Source organism: Schistocerca cancellata, chromosome 8 (genome assembly GCF_023864275.1).
Source record: "Schistocerca cancellata isolate TAMUIC-IGC-003103 chromosome 8, iqSchCanc2.1, whole genome shotgun sequence".
NCBI classification, from domain to species: domain Eukaryota; kingdom Metazoa; phylum Arthropoda; class Insecta; order Orthoptera; family Acrididae; genus Schistocerca; species Schistocerca cancellata.
In genome coordinates this window covers 58228397-58253327 of record NC_064633.1, presented here as the reverse complement: position 1 = coordinate 58253327, position 24931 = coordinate 58228397, and the positions used below count along the sequence as shown (strand labels likewise).

Genomic DNA, 24931 nt, shown 5'->3' with positions numbered 1-24931 from the left:
TTGTTTCCTGGGCGATGCTAATTTCTCATGACAGTATGATTTCCCCTTTCGTTTCATTGCATAATATATTGTGAAAATTCGGACACATAAAGAAACGTATTAGAACTGAACGTTTTATCACCTAAATTTATTTTAGTAATTGCTTCCGATGCTTGGCTGTGAAATCTAGAAATATAAGTAAATTAATTGTTTTCGTAAAAAACTGCAGTAGGAACTGTCGATCTGTATTATATGTAACGTGAATTCCGCCTATTCAAATATTTAAACTTGCACCACACTGGTTGGTTGGTGTATGTCTTACGTTATGGAAATAGATGAAAATATGGAATCTGTTTAAATAGGTTTCTGAATATTTGACACTACAGACATGTGACACGTGGGTGTCGTAATGTCCTGCTGTGTAGGATATCCAGAAGTTTCTGGACGAAGCAGAGCACGGCGTCATCTACTTCAACCTGGGCTCGAACGTGAAGAGCAGCACGCTGCCGGAACACAGGAGGCAGGCGTTCGTGGACGCCTTCAGGGAGATACCGCAGAGGGTCGTCTGGAAGTGGGAGGACGACAACATCCCTGACCTCCCAGACAACGTACTCGTCAGGAAGTGGCTCCCCCAGCAGGGCATTCTGGGTATGTGAACTCTGCGTCATTGTTTTTTTTTCCTTTATTGTAATTTTAATCACCTGATAAAGGCGGGCTGGCAGCAGCATGGAACGCTGCTCTTCAGCCTTAAGTGGAACAATAACATGACATGTAGGTGATACAGACAAGACAGTAAAAACGGCGGGCAAAAAAAGGAGATACAATAAACAATAAACAAGAAGCCGTTCATACTGGACGCGAAAAAACAGTAACACTTGGCGACACGGCGCACAGAACACGGATAACGGCGACGGCACACGTGAACAGTTGAGGCGTGACTGTGACAGAACACTAAACACAAATCGAGGCACACACACAACACACAGATGGCGATGATCTCCGGCGCGCGAAAGTCCACTGAGCGTGTACGAGTCCGGGGACCTGCCAAGAGTGGAGGAGGAGGAGGAGGAGGAGGGGAATGGGAGAGGGGAGAGAAGAGAGAAGAGATGCCATGGGCAGAGGAGAGAGGGGGAGGGAGGAAGGGGGAGGGGAAGCCCGGGGGAAGAGGGGAGGAGGAAGGGGGGAGAGGAAAGAGAAGGGAAGGGAAGGGAGGGAGGGAGGGTGCCTAAAGGAAAGGACACAGGAAGTGGGGGGAGGGAGGGTCAAAGTTGATAGGAGGGGTAGATGGAGGGGAGGAGGACATCATCAGGGAGGGGGAGCTGGCGGAAGCCATCTTGGGAGAGGGTAAGGAGGGTGGAGAGATGGAGACTGGGTGGGACGTGGGAATACAGGCGCGGCAGTGGGCGGGGGTGGGAGAGGATCGGGGAGACGAGCGGGTGAGGAGGATCGAGTTTACGGGAGGTGTACAGGATCCGTATCCTTTCAAGGAAAAGGAGGAGGTGGGGGAAGGGGATGAGATCATACAGGATCCGCGTGGGGGAGGGGAGACGGATGCGATAGGCGAGGCGGAGAGCATGGCATTCAAGGATTTGGAGGGATTTATAAAAGGTAGGGGGGGGCGGAGATCCAGGCTGGATGGGCGTAACAAAGGATAGGGCGGATGAGGGATTTATAGGTGTGGAGGATGGTGGAGGGGTCCAGACCCCACGTACGGCCGGAAAGGAGCTTGAGGAGACAGAGTCAGGAGCGTGCCTTGGCTTGGATTGTCCGGAGATGGGGAGTCCAGGAGAGGCGACGGTCGAGGGTGACGCCAAGGTACTTAGGGGTGGGATTGAAGGCGATAGGACGGCCATAGACGGTGAAATAGAAATCAAGGAGGTGGAAGGAAGGGGTGGTTTTGCCTACAATGATCGCCTGTGCGTCACTGTACGACTCGCGCAAGTATATCACCATCAATGCACGAAACGTTAGTGAGAGCAGGTTTTATACGGTAGGTTACATTTGTAACTTGTAACATTTTTTTTTATAATTCGATTAATTAAGATTCAAGGAGTAAAATCTCGAGGTAAATGACGCTTTATACAGGTAAAAATTTGCAAACAGTAATAAGTGGCCTGCCTCGAGATTATCCACTACAGTTTAAATATTTCACTAGTTTACCAACATTTTCGGTGTATGTAAAATTTGTCGCAACGTTTCAATAAAATAATCGTCACCAATTCGGAAGCAATAATAAACTCACACAATGCTAAAAATGAGTGTTATTTCAAGTTAAAGTTTTGTTTTCCTTTGTTTTTAGTTTATTCCTCTGCACCCGAAACACAACGTTGAAAACTGCTGACATTACGGTGTTAGTACGACTATTGAGGTGGCTTGTAGTCAGTTGTAAGGCTGACATACCATTAGAGATGATGACTATTGTTGCTGTTGTGGACGTCTGTGCGAATAGTAGGGTTTCCAAAACAGCCATCAGCTAGGCTGGTGTAACAGTGGAGCGTGCATCCGGCTTGTGTAGTCCTTGTTGTTCGCTTTGGGGTACCCGATAGGCTCTACCAGCACATTCACTAGACTTGGGTCCATCTGTATACACGACGCAGGCATCGTGATAGTGAGGCAGGAATTTCATTGCTGTTACATTTTTTTTTCAATTTTCTTTCCTTTCGGAAATTCCCCATTCTGCCAGCTAATCACAGGAAATGTTATATTACAATTGGTTTTGACAATTTGTTGGGCAGACATTATTTACGTCGTACCCTGCTACTACGTAACATGGGATTAACAAACTACTGATTCGATATAAAAAAATATTTACAGTCAGAATATACGAAAACGAGTGGACAAGAGGAAAATAGAACACAGGATACACACTACTGTAAAAATCATTCTATTAACACAATAAGAAATTTTCAATCGTCGTTGGGATATTCCCGGTTCAGTCCAAATTCACGAGTATGTATCTAAATTAACAATGAAATGTTCGTCGTATTTGTGTTTGTTGAGTCCTGGTTTTGACACGTTAAGGTCGTCCTGGCGTTGACTAGGAGAGTCGACATTTTGTATGGCCTGCCGCAGTGCGGTATAACAGGGCCTTTACACACATTGCGGCCGAATGCTTGGATCTCTATACGTATATTCAGCCGCCACCGGTGGAAGCCGGGTTATTTCTCCACTATCTTCTTCAGACACAGTAAGATGTTAATACCGAAATTAAAGTTGGCCGTCGTTCAGAAACTGCTGGGATATACTGCCCCAAATGAACTTGTTCCATTTAAAACGCGTGCTGCAGTGCTTTCTGTCTCTTCCTGCCCAGAGTCTATTGTTCCAGTCATGAAAGCATATCCCTAAGAAAGAAACTGAAAGTTGTCAGTCTGATGAGTAACGCTATAAACTGAGTGGTCATCTTCGGGTCGTTCGAATGTCGTGGCCGAATGCTGCGTACGGAGCGAGCCCAGGCGCCACGCTTGGGCAACCTGTTGCTAGAGACGCGTGTGTAGCGGACGTGCTTGACACAGTCGAAATGCGGCAACATAATCGGGACGAGGCACATGGGTTACGGCACATCGGACGTTACGAACATTTTGACTTTCAGAGGTCAGCAGTGTTCTGGCTGGATCACGAATATCACAGAAACTATGTTCTCGCACTCGTAAAACCGCCGCGGAGGATGACGACAAGTGCTCGACGGATTCCCCCCGCGGCGCTCGAGTCTCCCCACGACCTGCGCCACAGGTGCTGCTGAACGTTCTCTACGCATGCGAAAGGCAAAAGAGGAGCAATACAGACATTTGTTACGACGCAGTGTACCACTACTTGAAATTACGACGCATTAGTTTTTCAATAAGAATTCCTCAATTCTGAAGATGGTAGTAAGCCTAAATACAGAAACCTTCCATTACATCGGCGATCACTGGTATTACTCGGAAAAGTATTCGGCATGATTTCTGATAATGGTGTCTGCTGCTCACATGCGAAAGCTCATAGAAGCACCGTTTATTGACTAAACAGGTTTTTAAGATATAACGATTTCACCACATCCGCAGTTTATTTAGTGGTACGTAACACCTACTCCGGCTGTCTTGTGAAATGGTTTAATTATAGTATTCAGTGCTTGATTTAGTTACTAGGAGGATCAGTAGATAAATACTGCTCAAAATTTGATTCCAGCCATTAATATTTTGTAGGGCGGCCGTAGTGGGCGACCACTACGGTCCCAGGTACGAATCCTGCCTCGGGCATGGATGTGTGTGATGTCCTTAGGTTAGTTAGGTTTAAGTAGTTGTAAGTTCTAGGGGACTTAGAAGTTAAGTCCCACAGTCCCCAGAGCCATTTTTTTTCGTAGTGGTCGAGCTGGCTGAGGTACCGTGTGGAATCCTCGTTCCAGTCCTCCTATGACGACCACGGAACCACTTAGCCTGCTGTCAAATGAATACTAGCGATCTTTCTCGGGGGGAGGGGGGGGGGGGGGTAAAAGGTGGCTGGGGTGGTCGCCCATCTAGTGCTGCGGCGAAGAAAGGTGAAGGCTCCACTTCCAGTCCGGCCAACATTGCCGTCTCGAGTTATAGGCCACAGGCGGTGTGGGGTGTCGGTCGTGGTTGGAGGATAACACTGTTATGCACAACACCAAACTACAGCGTGAGGAACCGTTCCCAACGATCGTGCAAAATGATTTAAAACAAGGATACTGTCGCACAGTGGAAATGTCTTATTTAAAGCCTCGCGGGGTAGCCGCGCAGTCTGGGGCGCCTTGCCACGGTTCGCGGGGCTCCCCTCGTCGGATGTTCGAGTCCTCCCTCGGGCATGGGTATGCGTGTTGTCCTTAGCGTAAATTAGTTTAAGTTTTATTAAGTAGTGTGTACGCTTAGGGACCGATGACCTCAGCAGTTTGGTCCCATAGGAAGTTACCACAAATTTCCAAAATATTTCTTAAAAATGGTTCAAATGGCTCTGAGCACTATGCGACTTAACTTCAGAGGTCATCAGTCCCCTAGAACTTAGAACTAATTAAACATAACTAACCTAAGGACATCACACACATCCATGCCCGAGGCAGGATTCGAACCTGCGACCGTAGAGGTCGCTCGGCTCCAGACTGTTGCGCCTAGAACCGCACGGCCACTCCGGCCGGCAAAATATTTCTTATTTAAATGAATATTAATAGAGGTGGCTCAATTAAGCACGAAACTAACGGACGCCACACGACTCACACTGACAAATTAATTAGAGCAGAGATCTCTTGGTTACGAGAGGAAAAAAATTCATTATAAAAAATAGATTTATTGGCTTTAAACATGAAAATTAACCATTCATACATTAAAAAGAACCATTGGCAGACATATAAGGAATCATAACTCTAAAACACAACCTTGGCGTAGGTGGCTTGGGAGGATGACTCAGAGTTTCATTAATAGTTCTCGGACATAGCCAATGACTGCCTAAGTTTTTTGTTACGTACTGAAAGCACACGGAAAGATAGAGGCGAACACCATGAGGTTGCCAAAGTGCGCGCTGAGAGCAACCAGCTGGGTGCGCGACTATTAAACAGGGTTCTGGTCTCCTGGAGGGGGCGAGCCAACTCCACGTCTGAACGGCGTCAGCGGGTGCGACGGTGGCGCACCTTACCAAACACGTTGGGGGTGAACACGGCAGGCGGCGCGGCAGCTGCAGCGGCTGGAGGACACGGTTCCAGCCCCCTCCCCGCACCTGATGCTCCACTGCACACATCCTTCCAGCAGCACCAGGACTCGTCGCATCACTCGTCTCTTAAGAGTCTCTCTCCTGTCCTAACCTCAAGTCACCGCTCTACCGAATTAAAAATCCAAGCCTTCACTGCCCGAAAATCTAAAGACCAGTGTGCCGGTGTGAACACTGTACAATTTGGCCGTCTTTTCGCCGGACTCGAAACTCACTGAAACTCACACAGAGCGCCGGCCGCGGTAGCCGAGCGGTTCTAGGCGCCTCAGTCGGGAACCGCGCGACTGCTACGGTCGCAGGTTCGAACCCTGCCTCGGGCATGGATGTGTGTGATGTCCTTGGTTGGTTAGGTTTAAGTAGTTCTAAGTTCTAGGGGACTGATGACCCGCACAGTGCTCAGAGCCATTTGAACCATTTTTGACCACAGAGACTGCGGTTCAAAAGTACGTAACTGAATCAAGCACTCTCCTACCTTCATCTGTCTCATTATTCCTAATCCAATAAGCGGTCAAACAGAACCAGGAGACTTCTTCAGTTCCACGACATGGTTTTGCAACGGACGAACACAAAATGTTGGGAGGGAGAGAGAGCGAGCCAATAGGATTTCTGTAGTCTGAAAATTTTGAACAAGCCGCGGACACAGCGACGCCTCCCACACTGAGCCAACGAAGCGACGTCTGTGTACAAGTTTTTTATCCCTTAGTCATGTTACAGAACTCTACGAATTCATTTTTCCCGGAAACGAAAAACATCACTAAGATGGAAATGCTTTCACGCTACATGCATCAACATTCCCAACGTAGGCGGCTCCTTTTATTCCGTCACAAAGTTAAACTCTCTGTGGCACGCAGCATAGATAGACGGCGAAAAAGATGTGATTTCACCAGCAGTGGAGATATTACAAGAATTTTCAACTCATGTCCTTTCCTTTTTCGTATACGCAACATATACCACCACGTTAAGAAAGAGAGACCTGGTACTTCGAGTAAAATAAGACTATTGATGATAGAGCACATTAATTATTTTATATCAAGTATGCTTGTATGGTAATGGCGAGATACTAACAAATTAAAAACTTATCTAATAGCGTTGCTGGGGGAATGTATATGTCCTATACGCCACAACAATATCGTCTCTCCAGAATGCAGTAAACAATCCATGTCATTCAGAAAATATTAAATCCAGAGACACAAATTAGTCTGAAGAATACTTCTCATTAGAAAAATAGAGCATCTCGCCATCGCAAGACGTCTATAATTTGCGAAACGACACCTATTCTTTGGCAGCTGTAGATTAAGAAAGAATTTTTAGTGGTTCTGAAAAATCTATGCTCTCTGAAACTAACAAAGCTTACGTTTTTTTCAGCTCATCCAAAAGTGAAACTGTTCATCATGCAAGGCGGTATACAAAGCCTAAATGAAGCAGCGTTTCGCTCCATACCGCTGATCGCCGTGCCGTTCTTCTCTGACCAGCGTCACAACTGTGCCAAGATAAACGCAGCAGGAATTGGTGTCCGAATTTACCTCAAGGACATCACGAAGGAATCTGTCCTTGATGCCATACACAGAGTTCTGGAAGACCCCAGGTAAGTAGCGTAAATGATAGACGTCTTTATTACAAGCACGTTCTACAAAGATACACTCATGTTCAGAAAAAAAAACAGAACATCTTGAACGACTAGATATAGAATATTCATATTCACACGACATGTACATTAGTATCTTCTACAGAAATGATTAGCAATGCAGTCACCTCGGTTCAGCATGTGTCCTGGTGCGGAATAGGTACAGGGTCCTCCATGGCCCCTGGTAAGCCCCATGCGTGATGACATCGAAGCATATCGGGCACGAATGGCGTCCTCTGGTATAGCCATCCATGCAGCATTTACTTGGTTACGAAATTCATCCGTGGTTGTTGGTACTGGGTCACAGCGCTGCACCCATCGTTTCAATATATCCCACACATTTTCGATTGGCGAGAAGTCTGGAGATCCGGCGGTGAAGGACAAAAGGCTGACATCCTATGGCACCAAAAGGCACGTGTTCGTGCAGCAAGAAGTGGTCATGCATTGTCTTGCTGAAAAATGGCGTCTCGGGTTTTGTGCAGAAAGAGTGTGGCTACGGGTCGCAGGATGTCATTCATATACGTCACGCTGATCACAGAGCCCTGGAAACGCACGAACTGTGATCTGTGGTTGCACCCAATAGCACCCCATACCATTAGACGTTGAGCTGACGCTGTGTGGCTTATGCGAATGCAGTCACTGTGATGCGTCGAACAAAAATGCGGCCATCATTTTCAGCTAAACAGAGCCAGAATTCCTCCAGAATTGCTACCTGATGCCATTCCCGTCCCCAGTGATGTCGTTCTATACATCGTTGCCATTTAACATGTTTCTGCACATTCGTCAAAGGTAGTAGGAGAAGTGGAAGACGCACACGTAACCCATGCTGTAATGAACATCGACGGACTGTCACCCGTCAAGTGTACGATGTGTTCCAATGTTGTGCCAGAGCCTAGGAGGACTCTAGGTTGTGCGACGTGACCCATCTCGTCGTATTCTACGACCATTCTCCACACACCCGTTGCACTGCTTAAACAATTCGTCCCACATGAGTAGCAGGTTCCCGGATGCATGCTTCACATTCTCTAGCGCCGATAATGGGCCCCTTTCAGACTCATTGATATGACGGTACGATTCGCACATATCTCTGCTAGGCATCCTGCACGTCTGTTCAAGTCACACTGACACAGTACCTTCGGTTTATAGCGACAACGAGAGCCGCGTGCACATTTTACCAGTAGGTGGTGTTGCGCCGCGGTATCGATGTTGAACTTGAACCCGCGACATGGTTCAAATGTTAATCATTTCTGTGGAACATTCTAATGTATGTGTCCTGTGAATATGAACGTTCTATGTCTACTCGTTCAAGGTGATCTGTTTTTTTTCTGAACAAGAGTGTACAGTGGAAGGAATTTAGGCTTATTGCTCCTAATTTATTGCCCAGTTCTCCGAAACTCGCGAGCAGTTAAAAAGATAGGTTACATCACGCTATGAATTCATGGAGGGTCAGTAACTGATTACCTTTATAGTTTGTGTAATGAATATTTGAATTTAAACTGTTTTCCAGTGAAGCATGTTTACCGCCATTCTATAAAATTAATTAGTTATTCATCTAAGCTCTTGCTAAATGTTGTTAAAAGATAACAAAGAAAATATCAGGATGAATAAAACTCTTCAGTTTCCTCCCCAGTGTCTCATTGATATTGTTCTGTATGTAGGCTGACTGGACAGCTTATGCAGATGTAGACGACGAGCAGGCACTGTGCTTTAATGGTTAGTAAAAAGTGTCGGTGCAGGTGAGCAAGCAAATGCGATATGTAAGGATGAACGTGCAAATCTGCAGTGCCAAATTTATTACGGCTGGTAACCATGCAACTTTAACGTAATTTCTACTCGAAGAAATAATGCATTTATAATGTGCACAATGAAGTAAGGCTGGCGAGCCCAGTTACAGTTTGTCAGCTGTTAAGCTAACAAAGGTTTCGCTATTTGTGTTGAAAAGTTTGGAGAAGCATATTCAAAGTCTGCTATGCAGATCTGGCCCAATATAGTTAACCGCGTTAACGTTAGGTCTTGATGGATTGTATATGAAGATGAAGAAATCAGAAGACAGTATCATGTAGAATATAGGTTTGCAGTTCTGCGGTGTCGTCTGTTGCGTTACTAATTTCACCAGCCATGTCACCAATTTGACATGAGGTGAGCCTATGAGAAATATGAGGTGTGTTATATGTACATACGTGGGCACTGACGTATAGATATTGAAGAAAGCTGATGGTGCATAGTTGACTTTGATGGAAGCTGCCGCAAAATTTACGTTGAGAACGATGCAAGTCGGCAACAGCTGAAACCTTATGAGCCATAGAAATCTGTCATGCCTAGGCTCTCAGTCCGGAACCGCGCGACTGCTACGTTGGCAAGTTCGAATCCTGCCTTGGGCATGGATGTGTCCCATAGTGCTCAGAGGCATTTGAACCATTTTTTGAATCTGTCATGACGAGATCGTGCACTAGAGGAATTATGGTTCTTGAGGGCCAGATAACTGCTGAATTTGATGAGAACTAATGTCAAACCCACATTACAGTGGTGCGGTAACACTCACCGAGGGGTAACCATCTCGAATATTAGGTGTAGAATAAATTGTTATGGTGTTTGACAAATGAGTGGAGGAAAGATGGTGGCTTAAAATTCTTGATAGAATCCTGAGTTACAGTTCATTCCCCTGTCAAAGGATGAGGGCTGATACTGTTAAAGGTTATGTGTACATCGAAGTGTGACATTAAGGTGGACAGTACCTTTAGCGAATTAAACAGAAATAGGCTGTGGGACACCAACGCAAGCACTATACTCGCCATACATTAGTTAATATGACGAAGACTGGGGGAATATAATAACAATCCAGCGCCACTAGGTCGCAGGTAAGAGAAAAATGTGGAAACCAGCAAATTCCCATTGTTTTTCGATTAATCTCGCTTACACAATTCATACCGGAATACTCTCATGTGTGTTAGACATAATCTGGCACCTCGTATTGATTAGCGGCTTTGCACCAGATGTTCCGAGCTCAATCCGAGCAGAAAACAGCTTCCTCACTGAGGTTACTGCCACTCCATCAGAATACTTCTGACGCCGGGTTTAAATGTAACGATTGCCATCCACTTGGCTTGTACCGCTGCCCTTTTTACATGCACAGTCACCTGGCATGTCGCTCATCGAGTATGTGTGGGATGTAGTTGGTTAGCAATTTGATCGTCACATTGCTGCTGCTACCAAAGTTAATGGTACGCAGAGTCTGACCCGTTCTCATTGAGCAAACATTCCACGACCTTATGCAGGCTCCTCTCGATTCCATGCCAGGTTATTTAGATGCTCTCATCGCAGCGCTTGTGGTTGCACATCGTACCGAATCTCAAAGTCACAACACGTACTGTTACGTAACGATAAATACGTACACTACGTGATCAAAAATATCCAGACACCTGGCTGAAAATAACTTACAAGTTCGTGGCGCCTTCTATCGGTATTGCTAGAATTCAATATCGTGCCAGCCGCTGAGGCAGAATCGCCGGCCGCGGTGGCCGAGCGGTTCTAGGCGCTTCAGTCCGGAACCGCGCGACCGCTACGGTCGCAGGTTCGAATCCTGCCTGGGGCATAGATGTGTGTGATGTCCTTAGGTTAGTTATGTTTAAGTGGCTCTAAGTTCTAGGGGACTGATGACCTCAGATGTTAAGTCCCATAGTGCTCAGAGCCATTTGAACCATTTTTAAATATCGTTTTGGCCAACCCTTAGCCTTGATCACAGCTTCCACTCTCGCAGGCATACGTTCAATCAGGTGCTGGACGGTTTCTTGGGGAATGGCAGCCCATTCTTCACGGAGTGCTGCACTGAGGAGAGGTATCGATGTCGGTCGGTGACGCCTGGCACAAAGTCGGCGTTCCAAAACATCCTAAAGGTGTTCTACACGATTCAGGTCAGAACTCTGTGCAAGGCCAGTCCATTACAGGGATGTTATTGTCGTGTAACCACTCCGCCACAGGCCGTGCATTATGAACATGTGCTGGATCTTGTTGGCAGAAGCAATCGCTATCCCCAAATTACTCTCCAACAGTGGGTAGCAACAAGGTGCTTAAAATATCAATGTAAACCTGTGCTGTGATAGTGCCACCCAAGACAACAAGAGGTGCAAGCCCCCTCCATGAAAAACACGACCACACCATAACACCACCGCCTCCGAATTTTACTGTTATCACTACACACGCTGGCAGATGATGTTCACGGGCCATTTTCCATATCCACCCTCCGCCATCGGATCGCCACATTGTGTACCGTGAATCGTTAGTCCACACAACGTTTTTCCACTATTCAATCGTCAAACGTTTACGCTCCTTACACAAAGCGAGTCGTCGTTTGCCATTTACCGGCGTGATGTGTTGCTTATGAGTAGCCGCTGAAACTAGGAAATCCAAGTTTTCTCACCTCCCACCTAACTGTCATAGTACTTGCAGTGGATCCTGATGCAGTTTGGAATTTCTGTGTGATGGTCTGGATAGATATCTGCCTACTAGACATTACAACCCTCTTCAACTGCCGGCGGTCTCTGTTAGTCAACAGACGTGGTCGGCCTGTACGCTTTTGTGCTGTCCGTGTCCCTTCACGTTTCCACTTCACTCTCGAATCGGAAACAATGGACCTATGGATGTTTAGGAGTATAGAAATCTCGCGTACAGACGGGACACCGAAACAGCTAACCACGTTCGAAGTCCGTGAGTTCCGCGGAGCGCCCCATTCTGCTCTCTCACGATGTCTAATGACTACTGAGGTCGCTGATATGGAGTACCTGGCAGTAGGTGACAGCACAATGCTCGTGATACGAAAAACGTATGCCTTTGGGGGTCTTCGGATACTTTTGATCACATAGTGTATGTATTATTACGTGCTATAACACAATCTTGCTCTGGTATTCAGCCTGACGGATGCTTTGATGCTTCTCTCCACTATAGGCTATCCTGCGCAAGCGTCTTCATCTCTGCACAGCCACTGCAACAAACGTCCATTTGCATCTGCTCTTTGGTTTGAAGTCTTGGCATCCTTCTACAATTTTTATCCCCCACACTTCCCTCGATCAACAAACTGATGATTGCTGGATGCTTCGGAACGTATACCATCAACCAGTTCCTTCTTTAGTTCGAGTTCCACAAATATCTTTTTTTCAATTCGACTCAGTACCTCTTCATTAGTTATTCGATCTGCAATATTTTTCTGTAGTACAGCATTTAAGAATCCTCTATTCTCTTCTTGGTTTAATGGTCTCCATCCAAGTTTTACTTCTATACAGTGCTATAGTCCAAATAAATACCTTTAGAAGAGGTAAGACAGGGTTGTAGCCTCTCCCCGATGTTATTCAATCTGTATATTGAGCAAGCAGTAAAGGAAACAAAAGAAAAATTCGGAGTAGGTATTAAAATTCATGGAGAAGAAGTAAAAACATTGAGGTTCGCCGATGACATTGTAATTCTGTCAGAGTCAGCAAAGGACTTGGAAGAGCAGTTGAACGGAATGGACAGTGTCTTGAAAGGAGGATATAAGATGAACATCAACAAAAGCAAAACGAGGATAATGGAATGTAGTCAAATTAAGTCGGGTGATGCTGAGGGAATTAGATTAGGAAATGAGACACTTAAAGTAGTAAAGGAGTTTTGCTATTTAGGGAGTAAAATAACCGATGATGGTCGAAGTAGAGAGGATATAAAATGTAGACTGGCAATGGCAAGGAAAGCGTTTCTCAAGAAGAGGAATTTGTTAACATCGAGTATAGATTTAAGTGTCAGGAAGTCGTTTCTGAAAGTATTTGTATGGAGTGTAGCCATGTATGGAAGTGAAACATGGACGATAACTAGTTTGGACAAGAAGAGAATAGAAGCATTCGAAATGTGGTGCTACAGAAGAATGCTGAAGATAAGGTGGGTAGATCACGTAACTAATGAGGTGGTATTGAATAGGATTGGGGAGAAGAGAAGTTTGTGGCACAACTTGACTAGAAGAAGGGATCGGTTGGTAGGACATGTTTTGAGGCATCAAGGGATCACAAATTTAGCATTGGAGGGCAGTGTGCAGGGTAAAAATCGTAGAGGGGGCCAAGAGATGAATACACTAAGCAGATTCAGAAGGATGTAGGTTGCAGTAGATACTGGGAGATGAAGAAGCTTGCACAGGATAGAGTAGCATGGAGAGCTGCATCAAACCAGTCTCAGGACTGATGACCACAACAACAACAACAGGCTTCCTAACACTTTATGTTTCATGTTAACAAATTTAGGTTTTTCGTAAATGCTTTTTTGCTATTGCTATTTCACTCTCTACTTCATCTGCCATTTGCTATTTTAATGCTCAAACAGCAAAACTCATCTACTACTTTCACTGTCTCATTTCCTCAGCTACTTTCCTGCATTCCATTACCTTTGTTTTACTTTTGTGGATGTTCTTCTTATAACTTCTTTTCAACTGCTCGTCCACGTTCTCTGCCATCTGTGATAGAATTACAATGTCAGTGGCAAACTCCCAAGTTTTATTTGTCCATGACTTTTAATTCCGTTTCAAATTTTCTACTTGCTTTCCTTGCCTGCAAGCTGCTCATATTGTCGAGTATATATTTTATAGTGCAGGGCAGTCATAATAAGACTAGCCTGACTAAAATACGAGTATTCCGTGTGTCTTAAGGGAGGCATCCTGTGGTGTGCGTACTGTAAGACCTTCGGTACACACACCATCAGATTACTTGACTTGTCGCTCTAACGAAGTAGGCGAGTGTCAGCAATATGTCTCGTGGTCTTATCGTGGCGTGTTTATCTTCTGCCGTTAGGTCGGACGATAGAAATGCCACTTGCACGTTTAGAGTAGCAGATTGACGGTGACCAAAATTGACAATGTGAAGTTCCTTTGGTCTTGGTACATTAATCTTATTCTCACATGTCTCTGATACTTTACAAAGTGTCTATACATTTATCTTCATGGCTATGTACAGGCATATGATAACCTTCTTAGGTGCAGACTGAAACTTGACTATAGACTGGTGCAGTATAATGCAAACTGGTACAGACTGGTGCAGACAAATGCAGACTGACTAATCGGAGGTCTGCACACTCGTTATAATACCTCGCGCGTTCAGGTATCACTGCGTGAGTGTGTTCCGCAAGGAGAAAAGGTTCTACATTAGCAGCAATCTCATTGGCTGCGTTACATATTAATACGCGGATCGGCGGAAGCAGAATTCGGTCCGTCTCTAAGGCAGCGCCATCTCGTAGTGCGGAGACGGACGAGCGCTGCGCCTGTGCTGTTGTGCTTAGCGGGGCGCACTCTAGTGGGAAAGTTGTGTACGCGCTGACTACGTGGAACTATGTACACAACACATCCGAACTCACATGGTCAGCATAGGGGCACCTTAAGGTGCGTGGAATAGTTGCTGCGCCAGTACTACTTTGCCCATCCTGTACAAAGTGAATTCCTGTCTTGTGTATCGTGCTCGGTCAATCTCATTGGCTGCTTTACATATTAATACGCAGATCGGCGGAAGTAGAATTTGGTCCATCTCTAAGGCAGCGCCATCTCGTAGTGCGGAGACGGACGAGCGCTGCGCCTGTGCTGTTGTGCTTAGTGGGGCGCGCTCTAGTGGGAAAGTTGTGTACGCGCTGACTACGTGGAACTATGTACACAACACATCCGAACTCACATGGTCAGCATAGGGGCACCTTAAGGTGCGTGGAATAGTTGCTGCGCCAGTACTACTTTGCCCATCCTGTACACAGTGAATTCCTGTCTCGTGTATCGTGCTCGGTCAATCTCATTGGCTGCTTTACATATTAATACGCAGATCGGCGGAAGTAGAATTTGGTCCATCTCTAAGGCAGCGCCATCTCGTAATGCGGAGACGGACGAGCGCTGCGCCTGTGCTGTTGTGCTTAGCGGGGCGCGCTCTAGTGGGAAAGTTGTGTACGCGCTGACTACGTGGAACTATGTACACAACACATCCGAACTCACATGGTCAGCATAGGGGCACCTTAAGGTGCGTGGAATAGTTGCTGCGCCAGTACTACTTTGCCCATCCTGTACACAGTGAATTCCTGTCTCGTGTATCGTGCTCGGTCAATCTCATTGGCTGCTTTACATATTAATACGCAGATCGGCGGAAGTAGAATTTGGTCCATCTCTAAGGCAGCGCCATCTCGTAGTGCGGAGACGGACGAGCGCTGCGCCTGTGCTGTTGTGCTTAGCGGGGCGCGCTCTAGTGGGAAAGTTGTGTACGCGCTGACTACGTGGAACTATGTACACAACACATCCGAACTCACATGGTCAGCATAGGGGCACCTTAAGGTGCGTGGAATAGTTGCTGCGCCAGTACTACTTTGCCCATCCTGTACACAGTGAATTCCTGTCTCGTGTATCGTGCTCGGTCAATCTCATTGGCTGCTTTACATATTAATACGCAGATCGGCGGAAGTAGAATTTGGTCCATCTCTAAGGCAGCGCCATCTCGTAGTGCGGAGATGGACGAGCGCAGCGACTGTGCTGTTGTGCTTAGCAGGGCGCGCTCTAGTGGGAGAGTTGTGTACGCGCTGACTACGTGGAACTATGTACACAACACATCCGAACTCACATGGTCAGCATAGGGGCACCTTAAGGTGCGTGGAATAGTTGCTGCGCCAGTACTACTTTGCCCATCCTGTACAAAGTGAATTCCTGTCTCGTGTATCGTGCTCAGTCAATCTCATTGGCTGCTTTACATATTAATACGCAGATCGGCAGAAGTAGAATTTGGTCCATCTCTAAGGCAGCGCCATCTCGTAGTGCGAAGACGGACGAGCGCTGCGCCTGTGCTGTTGTGCTTAGCGGGGCGCGCTCTAGTGGGAAAGTTGTGTACGCGCTGACTACGTGGAACTATGTACACAACACATCCGAACTCACATGGTCAGCATAGGGGCACCTTAAGGTGCGTGGAATAGTTGCTGCGCCAGTACTACTTTGCCCATCCTGTACACAGTGAATTCCTGTCTCGTGTATCGTGCTCGGTCAATCTCATTGGCTGCTTTACATATTAATACGCAGATCGGCGGAAGTAGAATTTGGTCCATCTCTAAGGCAGCGCCATCTCGTAGTGCGGAGACGGACGAGCGCTGCGCCTGTGCTGTTGTGCTTAGTGGGGCGCGCTCTAGTGGGAAAGTTGTGTACGCGCTGACTACGTGGAACTATGTACACAACACATCCGAACTCACATGGTCAGCATAGGGGCACCTTAAGGTGCGTGGAATAGTTGCTGCGCCAGTACTACTTTGCCCATCCTGTACAAAGTGAATTCCTGTCTCTTGTATCATGCTCGGTCAATCTCATTGGCTGCTTTACATATTAATACGCAGATCGGCGGAAGTAGAATTTGGTCCATCTCTAAGGCAGCGCCATCTCGTAGTGCGGAGATGGACGAGCGCTGCGCCTGTGCTGTTGTGCTTAGCATGGCGCGCTCTAGTGGGAAAGTTGTGTACGCGCTGACTACGTGGAACTATGTACACAACACATCCGAACTCACATGGTCAGCATAGGGGCACCTTAAGGTGCGTGGAATAGTTGCTGCGCCAGTACTACTTTGCCCATCCTGTACAAAGTGAATCCTGTCTCGTGTATCGTGCTCGGTCAATCTCATTGGATGCTTTACATATTAATACGCAGATCGGCGGAAGTAGAATTTGGCCCATCTCTAAGGCAGCGCCATCTCGTAGTGCGGAGACGGACGAGCGCTGCGCCTGTGCTGTTGTGCTTAGTGGGGCGCGCTCTAGTGGGAAAGTTGTGTACGCGCTGACTACGTGGAACTATGTACACAACACATCCGAACTCACATGGTCAGCATAGGGGCACCTTAAGGTGCGTGGAATAGTTGCTGCGCCAGTACTACTTTGCCCATCCTGTACACAGTGAATTCCTGTCTCGTGTATTGTGCTCGGTCAATCTCATTGGCTGCTTTACATATTAATACGCAGATCGGCGGAAGTAGAATTTGGTCCATTTCTAAGGCAGCGCCATCTCGTAGTGCGGAGACGGACGAGCGCTGCGCCTGTGCTGTTGTGCTTAGCGGGGCGCGCTCTAGTGGGAAAGTTGTGTACGCGCTGACTACGTGGAACTATGTACACAACACATCCGAACTCACATGGTCAGCATAGGGGCACCTTAAGGTGCGTGGAATAGTTGCTGCGCCAGTACTACTTTGCCCATCCTGTACAAAGTGAATTCCTGTCTCGTGTATCGTGCTCGGTCAATCTCATTGGCTGCTTTACATATTAATACGCAGATCGGCGGAAGTAGAATTTGGTCCATCTCTAAGGCAGCGCCATCTCGTAGTGCGGAGATGGACGAGCGCTGCGCCTGTGCTGTTGTGCTTAGTGGGGCGCGCTCTAGTGGGAAAGTTGTGTACGCGCTGACTACGTGGAACTATGTACACAACACATCCGAACTCACATGGTCAGCATAGGGGCACCTTAAGGTGCGTGGAATAGTTGCTGCGCCAGTACTACTTTGCCCATCCTGTACAAAGTGAATTCCTGTCTCGTGTATCGTGCTCGGTCAATCTCATTGGCTGCTTTACATATTAATACGCAGATCGGCGGAAGTAGAATTTGGTCCATCTCTAAGGCAGCGCCATCTCGTAGTGCGGAGATGGACGAGCGCTGCGCCTGTGCTGTTGTGCTTAGCAGGGCGCGCTCTAGTGGGAAAGTTGTGTACGCGCTGACTACGTGGAACTATGTACACAACACATCCGAACTCACATGGTCAGCATAGGGGCACCTTAAGGTGCGTGGAATAGTTGCTGCGCCAGTACTACTTTGCCCATCCTGTACAAAGTGAATTCCTGTCTCGTGTATCGTGCTCGGTCAATCTCATTGGCTGCTTTACATATTAATACGCAGATCGGCGGAAGTAGAATTTGGTCCATCTCTAAGGCAGCGCCATCTCGTAGTGCGGAGACGGACGAGCGCTGCGCCTGTGCTGTTGTGCTTAGCGGGGCGCGCTCTAGTGGGAAAGTTGTGTACGCGCTGACTACGTGGAACTATGTACACAACACATCCGAACTCACATGGTCAGCATAGGGGCACCTTAAGGTGCGTGGAATAGTTGCTGCGCCAGTACTACTTTGCCCATCCTGTACAAAGTGAATCCTGCCTCGTGTATCGTGCTCGGGCAATCTCATTGGCTGCTTTACATATTAATACGCAGATTGGCGGAAGTAGAATTTGGCCCATCTCTAAGGCAGCGCCATCTCGTAGTGCGGAGACGGACGAGCGCTGCGCCTGTGCTGTTGTGCTTAGTGGGGCGCGCTCTAGTGGGAAAGTTGTGTACGCGCTGACTACGTGGAACTATGTACACAACACATCCGAACACACATGGTCAGCATAGGGGCACCTTAAGGTGCGTGGAATAGTTGCTGCGCCAGTACTACTTTGCCCATCCTGTACAAAGTGAATCCTGTCTCGTGTATCGTGCTCGGGCAATCTCATTGGCTGCTTTACATATTAATACGCAGATCGGCGGAAGTAGAATTTGGCCCATCTCTAAGGCAGCGCCATCTCGTAGTGCGGAGACGGACGAGCGCTGCGCCTGTGCTGTTGTGCTTAGTGGGGCGCGCTCTAGTGGGAAAGTTGTGTACGCGCTGACTACGTGGAGCTATGTACACAACACATCCGAACTCACATGGTCAGCATAGGGGCACCTTAAGGTGCGTGGAATAGTTGCTGCGCCAGTACTACTTTGCCCATCCTGTACACAGTGAATTCCTGTCTCGTGTATCGTGCTCGGTCAATCTCATTGGCTGCTTTACATATTAATACGCAGATGGGCGGAAGTAGAATTTGGTCCATCTCTAAGGCAGCGCCATCTCGTAGTGCGGAGACGGACGAGCGCTGCGCCTGTGCTGTTGTGCTTAGTGGGGCGCGCTCTAGTGGGAAAGTTGTGTACGCGCTGACTACGTGGAACTATGTACACAACACATCCGAACTCACATGGTCAGCATAGGGGCACCTTAAGGTGCGTGGAATAGTTGCTGCGCCAGTACTACTTTGCCCATCCTGTACACAGTGAATTCCTGTCTCGTGTATCGTGCTCTGTCAATCACATTGGCTGCTTTACATATTAATACGCAGATCGGCGGAAGTAGAATTTGGTCCATCTCTAAGGCAGCGCCATCTCGTAGTGCGGAGACGGACGAGCGCTGCGCCTGTGCTGTTGTGCTTAGCGGGGCACGCTCTAGTGGGAAAGTTGTGTACGCGCTGACTACGTGGAACTCTGTACACAACACATCCGAACTCACATGGTCAGCATAGGGGCACCTTAAGGTGCGTGGAATAGTTGCTGCGCCAGTACTACTTTGCCCATCCTGTACAAAGTGAATTCCTGTCTCGTGTATCGTGCTCGGTCAATCTCATTGGCTGCTTTACATATTAATACGCAGATCGGCGGAAGTAGAATTTGGTCCATCTCTAAGGCAGCGCCATCTCGTAGTGCGGAGACAGACGAGCGCTGCGCCTGTGCTGTTGTGCTTAGCGGGGCGCGCTCTAGTGGGAAAGTTGTGTACGCGCTGACTACGTGGAACTATGTACACAACACATCCGAACTCACATGGTCAGCATAGGGGCACCTTAAGGTGCGTGGAATAGTTGCTGCGCCAGTACTACTTTGCCCATCCTGTACAAAGTGAATTCCTGTCTCGTGTATCGTGCTCCGTCAATCTCATTGGCTGCTTTACATATTAAAACGCAGATCGGCGGAAGTAGAATTTGGTCCATCTCTAAGGCAGCGCCATCTCGTAGTGCGGAGACGGACGAGCGCTGCGCCTGTGCTGTTGTGCTTAGTGGGGCGCCCTCTAGTGGGAAAGTTGTGTACGCGCTGACTACGTGGAACTATGTACACAACACATCCGAACTCACATGGTCAGCATAGGGGCACCTTAAGGTGCGTGGAATAGTTGCTGCGCCAGTACTACTTTGCCCATCCTGTACAAAGTGAATTCCTGTCTCGTGTATCGTGCTCCGTCAATCTCATTGGCTGCTTTACATATTAAAACGCAGATCGGCGGAAGTAGAATTTGGTCCATCTCTAAGGCAGGGCTATCTCGTAGTGCGGAGATGGACGAGCGCTGCGCCTGTGCTGTTGTGCTTAGCAGGGCGCGCTCTAGTGGGAAAGTTGTGTACGTGCTGACTACGTGGAACTATGTACACAACACATCCGAACTCACATGGTCAGCATAGGGGCACCTTAAGGTGCGTGGAATAGTTGCTGCGCCAGTACTACTTTGCCCATCCTGTACAAAGTGAATCCTGTCTCGTGTATCGTGTTCGGCAATCTCATTGGCTGCTTTACATATTAATACGCAGATCGGCGGAAGTACAATTTGGCCCATCTCTAAGGCAGCGCCATCTCATAGTGCGGAGACGGACGAGCGCTGCGCCTGTGCTGTTGTGCTTAGTGGGGCGCGCTCTAGTGGGAAAGTTGTGTACGCGCTGACTACGTGGAACTATGTACACAACACATCCGAACTCACATGGTCAGCATAGGGGCACCTTAAGGTGCGTGGAATAGTTGCTGCGCCAGTACTACTTTGCCCATCCTGTACAAAGTGAATTCCTGTCACGTGTATCGTGCTCGGTCAATCTCATTGGCTGCTTTACATATTAATACGCAGATCGGCGGAAGTAGAATTTGGCCCATCTCTAAGGCAGCGCCATCTCGTAGTGCGGAGACGGACGAGCGCTGCGCCTGTGCTGTTGTGCTTAGCGGGGCGCGCTCTAGTGGGAAAGTTGTGTACGCGCTGACTACGTGGAACTATGTACACAACACATCCGAACTCACATGGTCAGCATAGGGGCACCTTAAGGTGCGTGGAATAGTTGCTGCGCCAGTACTACTTTGCCCATCCTGTACACAGTGAATTCCTGTCTCGTGTATCGTGCTCGGTCAATCTCATTGGCTGCTTTACATATTAATACGCAGATCGGCGGAAGTAGAATTTGGTCCATCTCTAAGGCAGCGCCATCTCGTAGTGCGGAGACGGACGAGCGCTGCGCCTGTGCTGTTGTGCTTAGTGGGTCGCGCTCTAGTGGGAAAGTTGTGTACGCACTGACTACGTGGAACTATGTACACAACACATCCGAACTCACATGGTCAGCATAGGGGCACCTTAAGGTGCGTGGAATAGTTGCTGCGCCAGTACTACTTTGCCCATCCTGTACAAAGTGAATTCCTGTCTCGTGTATCATGCTCGGTCAATCTCATTGGCTGCTTTACATATTAATACGCAGATCGGCGGAAGTAGAATTTGGTCCATCTCTAAGGCAGCGCCATCTCGTAGTGCGGAGATGGACGAGCGCTGCGCCTGTGCTGTTGTGCTTAGCAGGGCGCGCTCTAGTGGGAAAGTTGTGTACGCGCTGACTACGTGGAACTATGTACACAACACATCCGAACTCACATGGTCAGCATAGGGGCACCTTAAGGTGCGTGGAATAGTTGCTGCGCCAGTACTACTTTGCCCATCCTGTACAAAGTGAATCCTGTCTCGTGTATCGTGCTCGGGCAATCTCATTGGATGCTTTACATATTAATACGCAGATCGGCGGAAGTAGAATTTGGTCCATCTCTAAGGGAGCGCCATCTCGTAGTGCGGAGACGGACAAGCGCTGCGCCTGTGCTGTTGTGCTTAGCGGGGCGCGCTGTAGTGGGAAAGTTGTGTACGCGCTGACTGCGTGGAACTATGTACACAACACATCCGAACTCACATGGTCAGCATAGGGGCACCTTAAGGTGCGTGGAATAGTTGCTGCGCCAGTACTACTTTGCCCATCCTGTACACAGTGAATTCCTGTCTCGTGTATCGTGCTCGGTCAATCTCATTGGCTGCTTTACATATTAATACGCAGATCGGCGGAAGTAGAATTTGGTCCATCTCTAAGGCAGCGCCATCTCGTAGTGCGGAGACGGACGAGCGCTGCGCCTGTGCTGTTGTGCTTAGTGGGGCGCGCTCTAGTGGGAAAGTTGTGTACGCGCTGACTACGTGGAACTATGTACACAACACATCCGAACTCACATGGTCAGCATAGGGGCACCTTAAGGTGCGTGGAATAGTTGCTGCGCCAGTACTACTTTGCCCATCCTGTACACAGTGAATTCCTGTCTCGTGTATCGTGCTCGGTCAATCTCATTGGCTGCTTTACATGTTAATACGCAGATCGGCGGAAGTAGAATTTGGTCCATCTCTAAGGCAGCGCCATCTCGTAGTGCGGAGACGGACGAGCGCTGCGCCTGTGCTGTTGTGCTTAGCGGGGCGCGCTCTAGTGGGAAAGTTGTGTACGCGCTGACTACGTGGAACTATGTACACAACACATCCGAACTCACATGGTCAGCATAGGGGCACCTTAAGGTGCGTGGAATAGTTGCTGCGCCAGTACTACTTTGCCCATCCTGTACAAAGTGAATTCCTGTCTCGTGTATCGTGCTCGGTCAATCTCATTGGCTGCTTTACATATTAATACGCAGATCGGCGGAAGTAGAATTTGGTCCATCTCTAAGGCAGCGCCATCTCGTAGTGCGGAGATGGACGAGCGCTGCGCCTGTGCTGTTGTGCTTAGCAGGGCGCGCTCTAGTGGGAAAGTTGTGTACGCGCTGACTACGTGGAACTATGTACACAACACATCCGAACTCACATGGTCAGCATAGGGGCACCTTAAGGTGCGTGGAATAGTTGCTGCACCAGTACTACTTTGCCCATCCTGTACAAAGTGAATTCCTGTCTCGTGTATCGTGCTCGGTCAATCTCATTGGCTGCTTTACATATTAATACGCAGATCGGCGGAAGTAGAATTTGGTCCATCTCTAAGGCAGCGCCATCTCGTAGTGCGGAGACGGACGAGCACTGCGCCTGTGCTGTTGTGCTTAGCGGGGCGAGCTCTAGTGGGAAAGTTGTGTACGCGCTGACTACGTGGAACTATGTACACAACACATCCGAACTCACATGGTCAGCATAGGGGCACCTTAAGGTGCGTGGAATAGTTGCTGCGCCAGTACTACTTTGCCCATCCTGTACAAAGTGAATTCCTGTCTCGTGTATCGTGCTCGGTCAATCTCATTGGCTGCTTTACGTATTAATACGCAGATCGGCGGAAGTAGAATTTGGTCCATCTCTAAGGCAGCGCCATCTCGTAGTGCGGAGATGGACGAGCGCTGCGCCTGTGCTGTTGTGCTTAGTGGGGCGCGCTCTAGTGGGAAAGTTGTGTACGTGCTGATTACGTGGAACTATGTACACAACACATCCGAACTCACATGGTCAGCATAGGGGCACCTTAAGGTGCGTGGAATAGTTGCTGCGCCAGTACTACTTTGCCCATCCTGTACAAAGTGAATTCCTGTCTCGTGTATCGTGCTCGGTCAATCTCATTGGCTGCTTTACATATTAATACGCAGATCGGCGGAAGTAGAATTTGGTCCATCTCTAAGGCAGCGCCATCTCGTAGTGCGGAGATGGACGAGCGCTGCGCCTGTGCTGTTGTGCTTAGCAGGGCGCGCTCTAGTGGGAAAGTTGTGTACGCGCTGACTACGTGGAACTATGTACACAACACATCCGAACTCACATGGTCAGCATAGGGGCACCTTAAGGTGCGTGGAATAGTTGCTGCGCCAGTACTACTTTGCCCATCCTGTACAAAGTGAATTCCTGTCTCGTGTATCGTGCTCGGTCAATCTCATTGGCTGCTTTACATATTAATACGCAGATCGGCGGAATTAGAAATTGGTCCATCTCTAAGGCAGCGCCATCTCGTAGTGCGGAGACGGACGAGCGCTGCGCCTGTGCTGTTGTGCTTAGCGGGGCGCGCTCTAGTGGGAAAGTTGTGTACGCGCTGACTACGTGGAACTATGTACACAACACATCCGAACTCACATGGTCAGCATAGGGGCACCTTAAGGTGCGTGGAATAGTTGCTGCGCCAGTACTACTTTGCCCATCCTGTACAAAGTGAATCCTGTCTCGTGTATCATGCTCGGGCAATCTCATTGGCTGCTTTACATATTAATACGCAGATCGGCGGAAGTAGAATTTGGCCCATCTCTAAGGCAGCGCCATCTCGTAGTGCGGAGACGGACGAGCGCTGCGCCTGTGCTGTTGTGCTTAGTGGGGCGCGCTCTAGTGGGAAAGTTGTGTACGCGCTGACTACGTGGAACTATGTACACAACACATCCGAACTCACATGGTCAGCATAGGGGCACCTTAAGGTGCGTGGAATAGTTGCTGCGCCAGTACTACTTTGCCCATCCTGTACAATGTGAATCCTGTCTCGTGTATCGTGCTCGGGCAATCTCATTGGCTGCTTTACATATTAATACGCAGATCGGCGGAAGTAGAATTTGGCCCATCTCTAAGGCAGCGCCATCTCGTAGTGCGGAGACGGACGAGCGCTGCGCCTGTGCTGTTGTGCTTAGTAGGGCGCGCTCTAGTGGGAAAGTTGTGTACGCGCTGACTATGTGGAACTATGTACACAACACATCCGAACTCACATGGTCAGCATAGGGGCACCTTAAGGTGCGTGGAATAGTTGCTGCGCCAGTACTACTTTGCCCATCCTGAACACAGTGAATTCCTGTCTCGTGTATCGTGCTCGGTCAATCTCATTGGCTGC

General features: G+C 48.2%; 1 protein-coding gene across 1 annotated transcript in view; it reads left to right on the top strand.

Moving 5' to 3' along the window:
* The window catches only part of LOC126094441 (UDP-glucosyltransferase 2-like), a 108064-nt gene that overhangs the window by 54765 nt on the left and 28368 nt on the right, over positions 1 to 24931 (top strand). The window contains exons 5-6 of the mRNA XM_049908810.1: positions 405 to 627; positions 7036 to 7255. Coding sequence (XP_049764767.1) covers positions 405 to 627; positions 7036 to 7255 — 443 coding nt within the window. The remainder of the gene's footprint in view (positions 1 to 404; positions 628 to 7035; positions 7256 to 24931) is intronic.